At 51.0% G+C, this 16,893-nt stretch overlaps 1 protein-coding gene across 3 annotated transcripts in view; it reads right to left on the bottom strand.

Annotated features, from left to right (window-relative positions):
- Positions 1-16,893, bottom strand: part of Anp32a (acidic (leucine-rich) nuclear phosphoprotein 32 family, member A) — a 37,462-nt gene that overhangs the window by 4,201 nt on the left and 16,368 nt on the right. For all 3 annotated transcript variants that reach the window (NM_009672.3, XM_006510779.4, XM_006510778.3), the window contains exons 2-4: positions 2,735-2,884; positions 2,420-2,542; positions 927-1,119 (exon numbers count right to left, since the gene is read on the bottom strand). In NM_009672.3, the coding sequence (NP_033802.2) occupies positions 927-1,119; positions 2,420-2,542; positions 2,735-2,884 (466 nt within the window). The remainder of the gene's footprint in view (positions 1-926; positions 1,120-2,419; positions 2,543-2,734; positions 2,885-16,893) is intronic.

Here is a 16,893-nt window from a genome sequence, read left to right as displayed (position 1 = left end):
GGGAGGGTCCATGTCTGCCCCACCCCCCAGCAAAGCTCAGAGCCCGACTGCTCTAATAATGCACACAGGTGGTGTTCACACAAAAAATGACTCATGCTATAAGCCTTCCTCCAAGTCAGATATGTAGAAGAACCTCTGTGTGGGTAAGGCCACAGAGACACGGAGGTTTGAGCAAGAAGCTTAAGTCAACATAACTAATCCCTCTTCAGAGAACTGCCCTGTTCAAGGCCACAAGTGGCCTGTGTAGTGGAGCAACTGGCCAGGGGCTTGGAGGACTGGCCCCGGGGCTGTACTACAGACCCATGCCACATATCACAACACCATACTGTGTGCAACAGGGGAACACGTATAATCTAATCCTTGGGCAAAGGATATCCACCGATGCTGACAGAATATATGAACATTTCACAGAAGAACCCAGACCAACAAGGACAAAAGAATTTTATGTCTACATCGACTGGCACTATCTGAGTACTTCTGTTTGAGCTATAAAGCCCTGCAGAAGAGCTGCAGGGTGCCAACTGCAGGGGGCCTGTGGAGATAGGGGGATGGGGTAGGGAGGAGAGACCCTTAGCCTTTCCTTCCTTCCCAAGGGATCTGACATTGACTATAGCCCCCAACTTCCCTAGGGCCACGGAAGGGCCCAACACAGGCCAGTGGTCCTGCATGCTGCAACCACCAGGGGGCGCCACAGCCTCTCCAGCAGAAGACCCTGGTCTCTCAGATGGAGAAAAGGCCCTGGGGAGTCCACCCCTACAACTGGTCTCTTCTCCCACGTCTGGGATCACACTATAGAGATATACATAGTGTTCTTCTCTGGGGGGACTTGAGGCCACCAGTCCCTCTTCCCTTTGAAAACCGGTGGCAGATGGCTTGCCAGCTTGTCTAGAGTGAGCTCTGCATCCCAGGATCCCCAGGACACCTACCATCCTCATCTTCCTCGTCGTCATCCTCCACGTAGCCCTCAACATCGGAGTCGGGGGCCTCCTTGTTGTCCCTGTCATAGCCATCGAGGTACATGACCTGGGGCAGGAGCTTGAACACGTTTTCTCGGTAGGCATTCAGGTTGGTCACCTCACAGTTAAACAGGTCTAGGCTCTTGAGATTCTCTAACTTCTTCTGCAAGTGGAGAAAGGCAGTCAACGGTGAGGGTGACCGTGGGAAAGGGGCGGGAAGGGGGAAACGCCCTATCGAGGCCCCAGGAAGTGAGGAGGCCCACAGCTAGCAAGAAATGCAGCTGAATCTTGACCTCTCACCTCATTCAGGGGATCTCACCGAGTCCCTGTTGCCATGGGGACCAAGTCAAACTAGGAAGAGTAGACCCCTCAGAGTCAGTCTTGATTCTCTACTATTTTGTATATAGGCCCAGGTAATTCTTAGTGGAGGGGCCAAAGGCCAAGAGGACATCTGAGCTCTGGTCTGTGTTAAGACAGACTGTATAGACTCAGCTGTATTCACACTCCCAACACAAGTGAGTCAGAACTTCGAAGAGGTTTCTCTTCCTAACAAAATGATGACATCAGGGCTTCCCAGCAGATGAAAGCAGCTCTGCCTTCACTTAGGTCAGTGGGAGACCTGGAAAGAACTTCCTGTGGTCAGTGTGCTTTATTAGCAAGACAGACAGACAGTCTGAGCTTGAAAAAGCAACGCCTGCTTGCTGTTATGACCACCTGGCCCCATGAGCTCACTATGTCCAGAGACTGATGAGTGCTTTGTGAACCCGGAACAGTCACTTTTGCCGCATCCCTGGCCCTTCCTCAAGTCAAGCTTTGCAACTTTTCTCCATTTCCAATGGATTCTTTTTGTCACATCTTCGGGCGGTTTCCTTAAAAACCAAAAGAACGCTGCACCTGGGACGTTGGTAACAAGAAACTGCCATTCTGACTAAAATTTCCCTAACTGGAAAATGAGTAAAGCAAGAACCAGAAGTGTCATCCATCCTGTCTCTGAGGCCCTGGTCACCAAGACAGACACTCTTCTCTCCATATGCAAATGAAGGCCTGCACTGGGCTTTCCCACCCACAGCCTCAGACTCCAGGAATGCCACGTCTGTGTCAGCACTAAACCCTAACCCTTGGAAGAAATGATAGCTGATGTACATCCAGAGTCAGCTTACATCTAGGTTTGCTCCTCTCCTCAAAGGGTGGCAAGCCAGCCAGGCTGTGAGCCCAGACATACCACAACCCGGGCTGAAGGGCACACACCACACCAGGCTCCATTCCCTGCCCCACACTGGGTGCCCATTCTGACCAGGTGACCTTGGTCCAACTGAATTCTCCGTGAACTAAGCAGAAATAGTACCCATGTTAGCTCACAGCACAGGACGAGAGTCAAAGAAAAACAGTGATAAATAAATAAAACCATGAAAGTCGGGCTCCCCACCGCCCCCAAGGAAAGGAGAGGACCCCAAGGGACTCACCAGCGGCTCTATTGTGCTGAGATCTTTTATTTTGTTGCCACTTAAATTTAGATGCTTAAGGTTCGGACATTTCTCTGCCAATACTTCCAGGTCCCCTGAGATTCTGTTTTCGCTTAATTCAAGCTGTATGAGGCAGGAAGGGAAAGTACACTTAACACCCAGCTCGGGGCTACTCTCCCCAGGCAGCCAGCGGGAAGGGAACATCCCCAGGGACCCTGCCAGCAAGTTGAAGCAAGCACCTGGCCTACCCCTTAATTATGCTCTCGGAGCACAAGGCGCCCCCACCCGGAGCCTCCCAGCTCCCAGCCTGTTTACCTTCTTGAGTTTGTTTAACTTTGGTAAGTTGGAAATGGAGGTGAGGCCTACGTTGATTGTACTTAGGAATTCCAGTTCTTCAAACTCATCCGTGAGGCCTTCGATTTTGCCTTCAATTGACTTACAGTTATCCAGGACCAGCTCTTTCACCTGGAAAAGGAAGGTTGGTGTGAGTGAAGGGGTCAGAGAGGCGGTCCAACTCCAGCGTCCCATCAATTGCCTTATCCAGATCAGCACTGCCTCGGAGCAAAGGGTGACCGGGCTACCCATCTTTCTACCATTAAGAAAGACAGACCCAGATGGAGAATGTTGGATAAGCACACCTCTAGAACTGGGGAGCCATGGGCTGGCTCAGTGGTTAAGTGCACTGACTACCCTTCCGAAGGTCCTGAGTTCAAATCTCAGCAACCACATGGTGGCTCACAACCACCCATAATGAGATCCGACACCCTCTTCTGGTGCATCTGAAGTCAGCTACAGTGAACTTATGTATAATAATAGATAAATCTTTGGGCCAGAGTGAGCAGGGACTGAGGTAGCGGGATTGACTGGAGTGAGCAGAGGTCCTAAAAATTCAATTCCCGACAACTACATGAAAGCACATAACCATCTGTACAGCTACAGTGTACTCAAATACATAAAATCAATAAATAAATATTTAGAACTGGGGAACCTCTGCAGAGAACATATCCAGTAGGCTTTGCTGTCACCAAGGCTGGTGTGTGTGTGTGTGTGTGAGTGTGTGCACGTGCTCGCACATGTGTGAATAAGCCCCTGCTACACATCCCAGTATACAATAAAAATGACAGTCCCTACTGCCCACAGGCATCAGCCACAATGGAGGTAGCCATGACACCTGGTATCCCTGCCTACGAATGCCCAGGCCAGATACTCCCTGGAGGCAGGCTACTCATTTCAGTCCACACCTTGTGGTCCCCATCCCTGTCCCCACCACCACCACCTCCCCCACACCCCCTTGCCAAATGCTCGTGGCTTGCACACAATACACTCATGCTTGCTCTCCCTCCTCCCTCTGGCCTCAGCCTGTTCACTGAGGCCTGGCCCTTATCACTGTAATCAGGTCCCCAGCCTGCTCCACCACAGGGGCAGCATAGCAGAGAACCCTCGTCCACATCCTCATGCCTAGACAGCACTGTCCAGCAGATGGTCCCACCAGAAAGGAAGTGTTTGGTGCTGTCCAAGAATGGAGCCACAAGCCTCGTGTGGTCCTGAACACTTGGTGTTATTTTAATCTAAGGTATACAGAGATACAAGGCACAGTTACGGGACCACATGGCTCTTGGATGTCTTCCTTGGTCCCTGCTTCATAGAGGATGAGAGAGCCTGTACTCCTAAGACAGCCCGTACTTAAATGTGAGGGTCCCTACCCACTTCCTCTCCAAGGACAGGGAGGGTGGTGCTGGGAGGTATTTCTCTGTTTCTGACAAAAAGTGGCAAGAGACGGTAGAAGTTACTCGTGAGGATCCAAACCACACCCACTGCAGGGGCAGTTGCTGGCTCGGGTAAACACCGCAAATGGATGCTAGGTCAGGGGGAAAGCCAGTGGGTCTCAGAAAAGGCGCAAACAGCCAAAGGAGTCCGCAGGCCAACGAAGGTAATCCTGGGCAAGCCAGGTGCTTGGGGAACCCAGTCTCTTGGTGATACCAGGAACCTTACAGTGGTATAGAAGCGAGGGTTGAGCCGAGGTGCTCACATATGCAAGGCAAGCAAGCACCTGCTCCCTTTAGTTCACTCCCCCCCCCTCTTTTTACTTTGACACAGTCTTTCTCTGAGTCGCCTAAACTGGATCTGAATTGTCCTTGCACATAGCTTTAAAAGGCCTTCAATTTGTAATCCTGACTCGCTTCTGAAATAGTTGGGATTAGAGATCTTAGAGTTGGCTTGAGGCTGAAAGGACTCTAAAAGGAGAAGACTGACCCCTCCCGATGGCACTTGTCCCCCATGCACCCCTGCACCCCAGGACTCCGCCTCAGAATCAGCTTCTACCCTGCAGCTTCTGGGAAACATGGAAAATACTGACTGGACGTGCTGCACCCTCCATCCATGGGGTTCTCCACAGGCCCACACATCTCACAGGGTCACCACTGTCCTCCCCACCACCACCCTGCATAAACAGATCACGAGCCAGTCCCCACCCATGGCTGCACTTCTCCTCTAAGAGGACCTTGCCTAGAGAGTCCTCTGGTCTTCCAGAGACCACTTGTCTTCAGCCACTCTGTAAAGGTACAACAGGGTTCACTCCAGGCTAATAAGCAGGGCAGGGACTATGGGGCACCTGGGTCCCTGCAGAGACAGCGAGTGCTCCATGCAGGACAGCCCCATCCCTAGCAGGGATTCACAGTTCTATCTGAAGGAAAGAAAGCCAGGAACACCACACCACCTTCCTCCCCGAATCATGAGCTCCAAGCCTCTGCCCTGGCCATGCTCCATCCATCTTCTCAATGGATCTAAGAGGCCACGGGTCCAGGTCAAGCCACTCCCGGTTAGAGTGTAAGAATGAAGCTCTTGGGGCCCTTCACCCCAGGGCAAGACAGTTGCAGAGAAAGGCCTGGCTGTGGGCATCGAGCAAATGGAGGAAGAGCGGCTGTGGGCAAGGGACACAAGTCTGAGGTGTTGGGCTCCTGTGCACAGGCTTTCTCCTTAACTGGCTTTCCAGGGAATCCCTGCTTCCAAGGGCAGATCCCGGTGTCTCCTCAGAGACTGCAGTCATCTGTGGTTTTCCTAGAGTGGTTCGACGGCCTCTCCCCTTAATGCCATTAGCAAGCATAAGAGGACCTGGGGTGGGAAGGTAATGCTGGGCAGTCAAGGGAATGTCTAGAGAAGTTGCCTCTATGTGTGTGTGTGTGTGTGGGGGGGAGAGACATGGGGACGGGGACACGGCACCTCCTCAGTTACTCCCCAACTCTCGCTACCAGGACAGGCTGCCTTGCATTTCTACAAACAGCTGGCCAGGACAGTCTTCACCACCCAGAACCACACCCAAACTGGGAGCCTCTACTCTCAGGGACAATATGTAAGTCATCACAGCTACTGTTTACACACACACACACACACACACACACACACACACACACACACACACACACACACACACTCTGAATGCCCTCCCCATAACAGGCACACACCCTAGCTACACCATGGAGGGGGAGTCCCTCCATTTACAACCACATTCAGAAACACCAGTGTGGGTCGGAAGACCTGGCTCAGTCGGCAGTGCCTGGATCGGATCCCTAGCAGCTCACAAACTGTGCTCAAAATCACCAATGGCTACAAAGCCAAGTTTGAGGCCTACCTGGATTATACAAGAAGTCTCAAAAAAAGGAGTAAGAAAAAGAAATACTTAGCCTGAAATGCAGGCCCAGCAGGTGGCTGCCTAGGCAAACAGGTCAATGCAGGCTGGCCGCTCAATGTAGCGCGGTCCCCTGAGGCATCTCTGACATTCCAAGGTATAGGAACTGTGCCTGCCCAGAGATCACCCAACTCCATAGGTCCCCATGGCTGTAATGGCTTTCCTTCAGCCCTTTCCTGTTCCACCAGCTTGGTGGGCATCACACCCACCTCCTCAGTCACCAAGGTGCAGAGCTCAACCTGGCCTCCTCCGGCTGGGTGTGGGGCCCCCAAGAGTTTCCTCTCCCTCCGGCAAAGTCTCAGGTAGCCTTTCCCAGTCTCCTTTGCTTTTCTGCACCTCCTCCTTCCTGACAGAGAGTAAGGGTGCCCGGCACTGTTTAGGGGGTGCCAGGGCATAGACCCGAAGATCGCAGTATTGTGTAGAAAGCTCAAGCCTCGCAGGCCGAGAAGTGGCTCAAACCGGACAAAGCGGAAAACCCTAGCCATCGTCTGCCTGAGTCTTCTGCCTGCCCTCTCTCTACCCCCACCCCCTCCTCTCTCCCAAGGCCTGCGACCAAGGGGACTCACCCTGCAACTGTTATCATTTCTAACCCACTTCCTCCGTCCTTGGCAGCCTCTTCTCTAGCCCTTCCATGTGACAGCATCCCTTTTGTATCCAAGAAGTGCTGTGCTTAAAAAAAAAAAAATAGAATAAAGGCCCACTTCCCCTGCCAAGTCCTGAGTGTGAGCGAACTGCAAGTTAAAATTAAACTGAATATTTGTACTTTGGGTTTAGATGCCCTCCCGGTTCCAGCAGCCCTTAACACACAACAGCAACTGCCACTAGCCCTTAAAACAACAACAACAACAGCACCCCAGTGCACTCAGTTACCTCTGTAGCCCCAGAGGCCAGGGCTATTCTGCTTACACAGGATCGTTCAGCCCCAGGCAGGAGGCTGACATTCACATTCTGCTGGCTGTAGGGAGGCACCACACATTCACATAAGAAGCCAGCCTGGTCTGGCTCTCCCGTTCGTAAACCTTACCCGAGACCCCCACCCCAGACTTGGGTCTGCCTTCGTTCCTTGCCAGTGAAAGCTGAACTTCATAATAAACACAAACACATTCACGCAACACAACAACTCGTTTGTTTCAAAACCACCAAGTCTGATCCTTACGAAGTTCTCAGATGTGACCTTTCTTCTCTCTAACGCTGCAGCCTTCGTCACAGCCCTAGTTACTTCAGGCGTGTTTGTCTTGAAGGTCGTGACCTCAGGGAAGGATGTGGTTATGAGATAGCCTGGGCTACTGTTGACCAACCTCACCCTGGATGCAAGACCCCCTGATCTGGGCTGAATGATATCATGTTCTCTGGAGTCCAAGATTCCACCTCTTTAGGAAAAGGACGGTGGCATCGGCTTAGCCTATTATAAACTGCAAACTCTAGCCAGCTTCTGAAACACTCACGGCTGGTTAGTGACCTACTAGCCGGCCGCTTCCCCCTCCCCCAAGTCACCTACCCATTGCACCCAAATCTAATTCAAGACTCCCTCCTAGGAAGCCGTCCCTGTAGCTGGCTCTAAGAACCCAAGGCTGGGCAGCGATCTCAGAGGCAGCAGCATGAATCATTTAATCGTGTATTAAGCATCTGACCCTCCTAGAGGTCAGAGACTGTCCTTCCCCATAATCAGCCTAGAGGGACGCATGGGACAGCACTGCTTAGCAAATGTCCCTCTTACTGGGCCAGGCACAATATAATAAGTACTGGGAATACAGAGAGAGGGGGGAGGGGCCCAAACAGCTCATAAGCATAAACAGTGCACTATAGCAGGTGGGATCAACGCTCATGCTTTCCCGCAACAGCTTTGGGCGCAACAGCTTTGGGCGTGTGCCTATGCCAATCAAGCACCAGCCCTGACAGGGGATGGGATCAGCCACTAAAATACCAAACTGACGCAGCACTCAGCACACTCCAGTCAGTTCTCCCTACATAAGACACTCCTGCCGCATAGTTGGCTGAAGGGTCACAGAATCCATGGTGATCCAAGATGGGGGGTAGAGGAGGAGTCGGACAGAGAGAGAGAGAGAGAGAGAGAGAGAGAGAGAGAGCTGGTGGCAGGCTGGAAATCCACAGCTGGCTGGTAAACAGCCCTGAAAGGCCACGAGGGGAGATAAGAGGTACCCGGAGACCGGGAAGAGAGAGGCGCTGTCTTGATCAGGAATGGCTATGTAACTATAGCCCAGTGCAAAATGAGATGGTGGGCCCCTTGCTGGAAATTTACCTGGTAGATAGCATATGCTTTCCTAGCCTGTACTAGTCTCTTGTTTGATTTTTCCAATACTACATAAACTTGGTAGAAGATGGATGACAAGTTCAATACCATCCCCAGTTATACACTGAGTTTGAGACCAGCCTGGGCTATGTGAAACTCATCTCAAAACAAAACACAAAACAAAGCCTCACATAGAATTCTAAGACAGTGACAGCCAACTATGTGTGTAGGTCACATGGCTGTGGCGCTGGCTCTGATTAGAATGGACATCTTGGGTCTACGACAGGCCTTCTAAAAAAAATAATGACCCAGGGGGAAAGGACACTTTAAGAGCCGCCCCTTACTTTTTCAGAACTTCTATGGCAACTCAGGATGGGCAGAAGGCGGACTCTAGCCAAACAGACCTGGCTCTAGTCCAAGTTCCTCTCTCTAGCCCAGCTGTTCCTAACCTGTAGGTCTCCACCTCTCTGGGGTTAAACAACTCTTTCACAGGGGTCTGCCTAAGACCAGCAGAAAACACAGATATTTACATTGTGACTATAGCAAAGTTACAGTTATGAAGTAGCAACAAAAAATTGTATGGTTGCAATCAGTTAAGAAGAGTGGGGAACCACTGGTCTCTCGCCCTTCTCACCTCTCTGGGCTTCCAGTTTCCTCTCAGAATTCTAGTGCCAACGACCCAGGGCCGGATTACACAATAAGAAGTCTAGCCTAGAATTTTGCCAGCTTGAAGAAAAAAAAGCTACCCACCATCCCCTTTACCACTGGCTCTACTGATGGTGTCCACACTGAAGATGGTAGCAGGGAATGAAGGCTCCTAACCAGGCCCAGTCCTCCATGCCTTCCTGCCACAGGCTCTGAGCCCAACACCCCAAGCCTCCCACCCTGCTCTGGAGCCGTGGAGAGCATTTAAAACAAACCCTCTGGGTTCAACCTCTACATCTTGCTTTGCCTGGTTTTCTACCCCCAACCTCCAGACATGATTTGCGCTTCCTTTACTGAACAAGAATTGGATAAATATATGTGGTTTGGTTTCAACCTTGTCAGTCCCTGACCAATTTAGGTTCCAGGTTCCAGGCTTCGAACAGAAGACTCAAATCAGATTGACCCAGTGTTTTTTGGTGCTCCTGGATTTTAACTAGGTCAGCTTTTAAATGGGCCACCCCCTGCTGCAGATCCCATTCCTAGCTAGAAGGCCACGCTGTGTGAGTCACTGAGGTTTGAGGCAGAGCTAATAAACGGACACTTGCGTTTGTTTTAACGGTAAAATCTACTTACCGACCTGTGTGGGAAGGGACACAGCTCTGGGGGGAAAGGCTGGATGTTTTGAAAGTTACCGAGATCTTACTGAACAGAGGTCAGTGTTTTCTGATCATAACCCACTGAAAGGGATACATTTTAGGAGCTGGAGAGATGGCTCAGCAGGCAAGCCACTTGCAGCTCTTGACTGAGTTTGGTACCCAGCACCAGGGTCAGAGGCTCACAATTGCCTGTAGCTCCAGCTGGGGAGGGGAGTGGATTGATTCTGCACTCTCTCTAGTCTCCCCAGGCACATGCATACGCATTAATTACACAGCCACATTAATACAAATAAAACAAAAAGCAAGCAAACAAACAAAACCTACTTTACTCAGAGCACACACAAACTGTTTGCCTGTAGGCACACTTGGTGAAAATAAACACTACACATAGAATCCCATCTATAGATTTAAAAAAAAAAAACTTAAAAGTTTCATTTATGTGTCTCTGTGAGAGAATGCCACTTGTGTAGGGGAGCCTGCAGAGGGCAATCTCTTGGAGGAATTACAGGGGGCTGTGAGGGGCCGGATCTGAGTCCAGAGAACAGAATCCAAGTCCTCTGCACGTGCCCCAAGTGCTCTTAACTGCTGAGCCATCTCTCCAGCCCTCTTATTACTTCAATTTTTAAAATGTGGCCCACAGTATGGGGTGAAGTGGGCCAGAGAGATTGATGTTCGGCAGAGGACGGGGGGGGGGGGGGGGGGCGGAAGATGGGCGGCTGGGCAGAGAACTCTGGCCCGGGTGATTAATTTTAATTTTTCTTTTCTGCCACAACACGCCTCCTGTCCTAGGTCAGAATCTGCCCCCCACCGCCATCCCCAAAAGTAAGAGAACCCACGGCCCATCCACCATCCTCCCAAGTTCCTGCAGCCTTGTGGCTGCCAGGGCTTGGGGGTTTCAACGCCTCTCAGGATCTTCCGTAGTCTTAGCCAGGGGCAAGAGCCTTCTTCGCTTTAAAAACAAACAAAACCCTCCCCGAGAATTGAAAGCCTCTCCGGGCCTCGGATTTTTGCTGCTACGTACAAAGCAGCTCTGCAGGCAGGCGGCGGGGGAGCACGTGGCGCGGGCAACGGTGATGCCATCCTCATTACTTAGAGGCAGGAGGGCGGGCCGAGGAAGATCAGGCTGGCTCATAGGTCCAGCTGGCAGGGCAGGCTGAGACTGCACCAGCCCGCCAGCCCTGCGACTCGCTCTTGTCCCTGGCTCCTCCCCACTCTTCCCCGCGCGGTCGGGTGATTTCGCCTGTGCTTTCCTTGCAGGAGTATTCGGTGCTAGGGACGCTTCCACTCACTGGAAAGGCTCGGTGCTGGCCAGGCTTGCTCAAAAGGATACCTAGCTTCTGCCCCCAGCCTTTGCGTTCCTCTTATCTTTAATTTTTAAAAAAGATTTAAAAAATGTGTTATGAGTGCTTTGCCTGCATGCCTTGTACTGTGTGCATGCTCACAGGGGACAGTTATCAGATATTTTGAAACTGGTGTTACAAACGCCAGTGAGCCACAAGTAGATTCTGGGAACCAAACCGGGGTCTTCGACAAGAGCAGCAAGCAAGCGCTGTTAACTGCTGAGGCGAACTCCTGCCCCAAGTAGCCCTCCATTTAAAGCCTCGTTCCTGCCTCCCATCTCAACCAAGCCTTCCCTGGTTGCCTGGCCCTGCCCTGGTCCCGCTCAACTTTCAAGTAACAGAAAGTTACCAAAGAAGCTGGAAACAGCCTAGAGAGCAGCTGTGGGGTCTGACTGGCTGTCCAAGGAGGAGAGTACGGTGATGAAAGAGAGATGGAGTGCGGAGAGAGAGCTTGGGAGGCCGGAGGTGATGGTCAAACGTAGCAGGCTCCATTCACTTAACAGTTCCCTTCCTGTCTTCCGGTAGGGGCTGGCATATAGTCAGCCGCAGAGCACTAGTCCAGATAGCCGAAAAGGGCCGGTTAGTCAAAAGGCACCCACACACTGCAAGATGCTTGGCTTCTGTCCCTGCTGTATCTCTGAATTTGCTGTGTGCCCTGGTAGAAGTTGCTTCCCCACTCTGGGCTTCTGCCCCATCCTCCCTCCAGCCTACACACTGGGCAGTGGGGCTGGAATAAAGAGATGAGGTCCTAAAATTCCATGTCTATGAACATCCCCTCAGCCAGGACTCCCTAAAGGAGGCACAGGGACCTTAGACGTGGAAGAGCTCAGGTTTCAGCGTGCAAAACTACAAAACTGTTCATTTTTCTAGGTAATAACTAAAACGGAGAAACGGATCAGCTAGGCTCTTTCTGCACACCACGATTATAAAAGTAGTCCCCAGCGGCCCAGGTTGTGAGGTTCCAAATGTGGGAGTGTCATCAGTCATCTCAGAGAGCAAGCACCCAATGGCACCCAAGCCCCGACTGTGGTAGGGGGAACGGGCAGAAACCACCTCCACTAACAAGACCCCACACCTCACCTCACTCACCCACAGTGTAATTCCTGATAAAAACCTACGGTGGTTGATATGTTCGCACTAAAGAGCTGCAGCACTGTCCCTGTGCAATAGAAAAGCTGGATTCAGAAGGGTTGGGCCACAGATCCAGTGATGTTACATTGTGGAGCATTATTCCTCCCCAAAACTTTTAATGGCCATGGAGGTCAAGTGCAAATCCAAAGCAGGATTCCCAGGCCCCCAACCTCACACGTCTTCCCAAGGCAGCTAGCGGTCTATGCCTCACCCCACATGACATTGCAGGTCACAGGAAGGCTACCTTCCCTCCCCTACCATTCCCAGGAGCCTGTTCCTGTCCACCAAGGCCCTCTGAGAGCCTCTGACAGGTCTAAAGACTCAGTCCACCTTCCCAGGCTCCCTGCACAGAGGGGCTGGCATCAGTCTGTGCTCCTGGTCACATGGGAACAAAGCCACTCAGGCTGGAGGTGGGCAATCGTTCTAGAGAAATTTCTAGATGGCCGACTCCCTTTCTACTCGAACCACGGTTGGGCAGAGCAGATGTGCCAACTGAGGGATGCCAGTAACCAGCTGCTGAAATCAGACAGGAGATTTAGACCTAAGTGATGCTGTGACCACTAGTGGGCTCATGGTTGCCTGTTGTGGGAAGCTGGGCACACTCCCTGGGGTTTCTACCTTGAGATGTTGACTGAAAGATACAAGTGAGATCACTTCCCCAGATTCACTGTTCAAAGGCCCACAGACTGGCAACTCAAGGACTGTGACCACCCCAAACCCTGAAGGCAAAAAGCATTCAGACTCACAGGCCAGGACACTGGAGTCTCCTGGTTTGGAGATCTACCCCACTTCCAATTGGCTTTGCAAAAACCAAAACAAACACACTCACTTAGGGGATGTTGCTACAGCTAAGTTGGTAGAATGTTTATTTAGCACACATGAGACCCTGGGTTTGATCCCAAGCACCAGATAAGCCACGCCTGATGAAGTGCCAGTAGTCCCAGCTCTCAGGAGGTAGTTGCAGGAGAATCAAGAGGTTAAAGCTATCCTCAGCCACATAATGAGCTGGAAGCCAACCATTATATATGCAAAGATCAGAGTTAGTCTGTGATGGAAACCTTGGGCTGTTCCCCGTCCTCTCAGCCTAGGGCTCAGCTATCCAGGGGGAACTGCTTGAAGCAGGAGAAAACTGGAACAAATAAAAGGAACGGAGAGGGTAGTGCCCAGACTAGAGCTGGACCTCCTCTCAACCAGGCCTTACACTCCCCCAGAAGGCATGGAAATAGACAAGAAGTCTAATAACCTCAGAGAAGAAATTTTGCCCTTGGCTTCCTTCCTGCCACCTTGACCAGGCCTGACAAGCAGCCTCCTCAATCACACGAGCTGAGCAATTCCTGGTGCTGAAGTCTGGCACCCAAGCTCCAATGGGGAGCAGATGATTTGGGCAGCAATCACGCAGAAGAGCCTCGCCTATTAGCCACGGTCATGCATAAGAAGTGAGTTAATCAGCCCTTTCCCCCTAGCCTAACAGGATGCATTCAACTTGCCTAAGTGGACAAATCAAATACTTATGCTAAAACTCCTGGTGGAAGGAGCAGGGGAGGGCAGGGAGAAGGGGCAAAAGGAGAAGGAAGAGGAGGGCAATAAGGGGGAAGAAAGGGAGGGGAAAGGGAGGAGGGGAAGGAAAGGGGGAAGGGGAACGCCTGGCTTGGCTTAGCTCCAGAGTGCCGTTTTTTCTCCGCCTGGTCTTGCTAGTGGAACCTGACCTATACTTAATTATTTTAAAAATAGAATGCAGATTGAGTTAGCTGTTGTTCACAGGTCTATAGCTGCTTTAATTTTGTTTCATTTCTTGTCAAGACAGAATTTCTCTGTGTAGCACTGGCTGTCCTGGAACTTGCTCTATAGAGCAGGCTGGCCTTGAACTCACAGAGATTCCACTCACCTGCCTCTACCTCCCAAGTGCTGGGATTAAAGGCGTGCGCCACCAACTGCCCAGCAACTGCTTTAATTTTTGTTTGTTTGTTTTTGTTTTTCATGACAGAATTTCTCTGTGTAGCCCTGGCTGTCCTGGAACTTACTTTGTAGACCAGGCTGGCCTTGAACTCAGAAATCCACCTGCCTCTGCCTCCCAAGTGCTGGGATTAAAGGCCTGAACCACCACTACCGGGCTTGCTTTAATCTTAAAATGCTAAAGAACAAAATGTTACAACTTTTAGGACTGTGAGAGTCAGGGAGGGGCTAGTTGGCTGGAAATAGGTGACAATGCTGGGGAGACCAGTCTCCGAGAGAGCACACCCCACCTACCTCAGTCACTGGAGCCCACACAGACAAAGCTAAGCTCTTCAGGCTGGGTTGAGAGAAAAAAGAGCAGGCATGGTGGGGGTGTGGCTCACTGATAGAATGCTTGCCTAGCAGGTACTAACAAGCCTTATTATATTCAAGCTCTCCTACCAAGGATGGGAGTGGGGGGCACTCGGTGGCTGAAGCTGCTTGTCACCAAGCCTAATGACCTGAGTTTGACTTTTGAAGCATACATGTGGAAAGAACCAGCCAGCTCCTGCAAGTTGTCCTCTGACCTCCACATGATGCTATGACACCGATGTCTGAGCACACAACTGCCCAGAAAACGTAACAAAAACTTTAAGACAAGTGGGGAAAAACCCAAAGGCACTTGATGGCAGCGTCCCAAACCCCATTTGCACCTCCAAGACCAAACTGTAAATTCCAGAACTTCAAGGGCAGACTGCGAGGAAGAAGACAACCAGGGTGGGAAGGCATCTGAGAACCGGGGTGATGACAAGGAACTAGGGATGCTTAGGCAGAAAGGTGGGAGACCCACGCTAATCAAAACCCTAAGCAACTATCTGTAAGAAGAGCTTTGTATACAAACTGTGCTGAGCACCCGCTATATGGATGAGTAATGTCTTATGAAGCGCTGCTAAGTGTGTGTTGTGGGTCACTTCTAAAAATGCTGCTTGGGTTTTCTTTTTTTCCTCTGGAGGAAAGTTACCTGCTTAGACCACAGGCCCAGTATGCCAGACATCAAGCTAGGCGGTAAGAAATAGCATGGCAGACAACCAATGCCAATGCCCTCCGACGTGCAGGGGGAGTCAGATCCTAAGTCAGTGAGTGATAAATACACGATTGATGCTCAAAGGAAAACAGAAAATCATCAGTGACAGAGAACAGCACTGGAGGGTGGCCAGCAACACTACCCAAGGCCCGTCTTCTGCGCATACTTGACCCTAAGAGTATCTGACCAGGGAGGGCTCTTACAATGGAAGGAGCAGCTATGGCTAAGACGCTAAGTGGGAACCAGGCTTGGCCACACGCTGCAGCTGGGTAGTCTGTGGGAGGGCTGGAGAGATGGCTCCGTGGGCTTCTGTCACCCTGATGAACTGAGTTCAATCCCTGGACCCCACACAGGGAAGGAGAGAAGTGACTCAGACAAACAGAACTCTGACCTTTACAGTGGCTCCACGACACGTGAGCAAAAGGCTGCAAATAGCCACATTTTCTGGTGGAAGTGGCCTCTGCCACACGATGGGGACACCCTATGGAATGCTGCTTTGATTATTAGCACAGGGACACGTTGAGATGGAGTCAGTCTGGTTTGGCGCTAGACTTTTCTACTAAGAATCTAGACATATTTTTGTTTGTCGTTTTGAGACAGGGTCTCATGTAGGCCTGGTGGTCATAAAGTCTCTGTTGCAATTGAAGAAGAAACTTCTGATCCTCTTGTCTCTTCTATCCAAGTACCAGGAAGTCAGGGGCGTATCCGGTTTCAGCTGAGCTGGAGATGAACCCAAGACTTTGGCATGCTACGCAAACTCTGCAAACTGAGTTACATACAGCCCCAGCCCAGAACTGTGGCTTTGGTCAAGACTTCGCCAACTCAGAGTGATCACCACTAGAATGGGAAGAAGATCTATCCCCGCAGAGGAATCCAGGGAACGAGGCTAGATGCTGGGTAGGAAGGCACTTGGGGAGACTGTGCTGTGCTTGGCATTACTGCAATACATTTCACAAGCATGTTCCTTACCAAGCAAGATGCTGTACCCAGAGAACAGAGATGACGTACTGTCCGCCCCAGTCCCCTACTCCTCCTTGTGCTTAGCACCTAGGAAATTCTGTAGATCAGAAAGGCATCAAAAATAACCTGGGAAGACATCCTAAGGCCTGACTTCCCCACTATATATGCTCCCTGTTGGCCCAGTAACTACTCCACCTATCTCCAGGGTGTGTTTAGAACTCTGGAATCTTATTTTTCTTGCCTTTACCCTCAAACTAACCTATAACACTGACTTTGGGGCTGAGGGTGTTTTGGGTGGCTTCTGATCTTTAGTGTAATAAAGGAACCATGGAATACAATAAGCTGGCACATGTCACTTTATATCCCCTGGCTTAGGGACAAGTACTTAAATCAGATCCCACCCTGATTGTAAGGTCACAGTCCTCAAAGTCCTACAAATCTAAGGGCCTCATCACCTTTCCCGATTAGAAGGTTACTCAGCCTCAATTTATCCCTCAATGCTAGAACTCACTCAATGGAGACTACAACCGGGGGGGGGGGGGACCACAGTGGAAACGGTGTCCTTGCCTCCTGACCCAAGGGTGTCTAGTCTGGAAGGGGCATCACAACACAGGATCGAGGTTCAGTTAGCCAATCTGACCTCTCTGGGCCTGTCTTCCTTATCTCAAAAACAAGTGGCCCAGCCTATACCTCGGGATGTGCTAATAGATCCAAAAGGTAATGTTTACCAAGTATCTAACAACAAGCACTACCGCAAACTCACCCTAGGCACTTAGTAAAGGTCAAGGAA

This window comes from Mus musculus, chromosome 9 (assembly GCF_000001635.26).
Source record: "Mus musculus strain C57BL/6J chromosome 9, GRCm38.p6 C57BL/6J".
NCBI lineage: Eukaryota > Metazoa > Chordata > Mammalia > Rodentia > Muridae > Mus > Mus musculus.
This window is presented reverse-complemented; position numbering and strand designations above follow the sequence as displayed.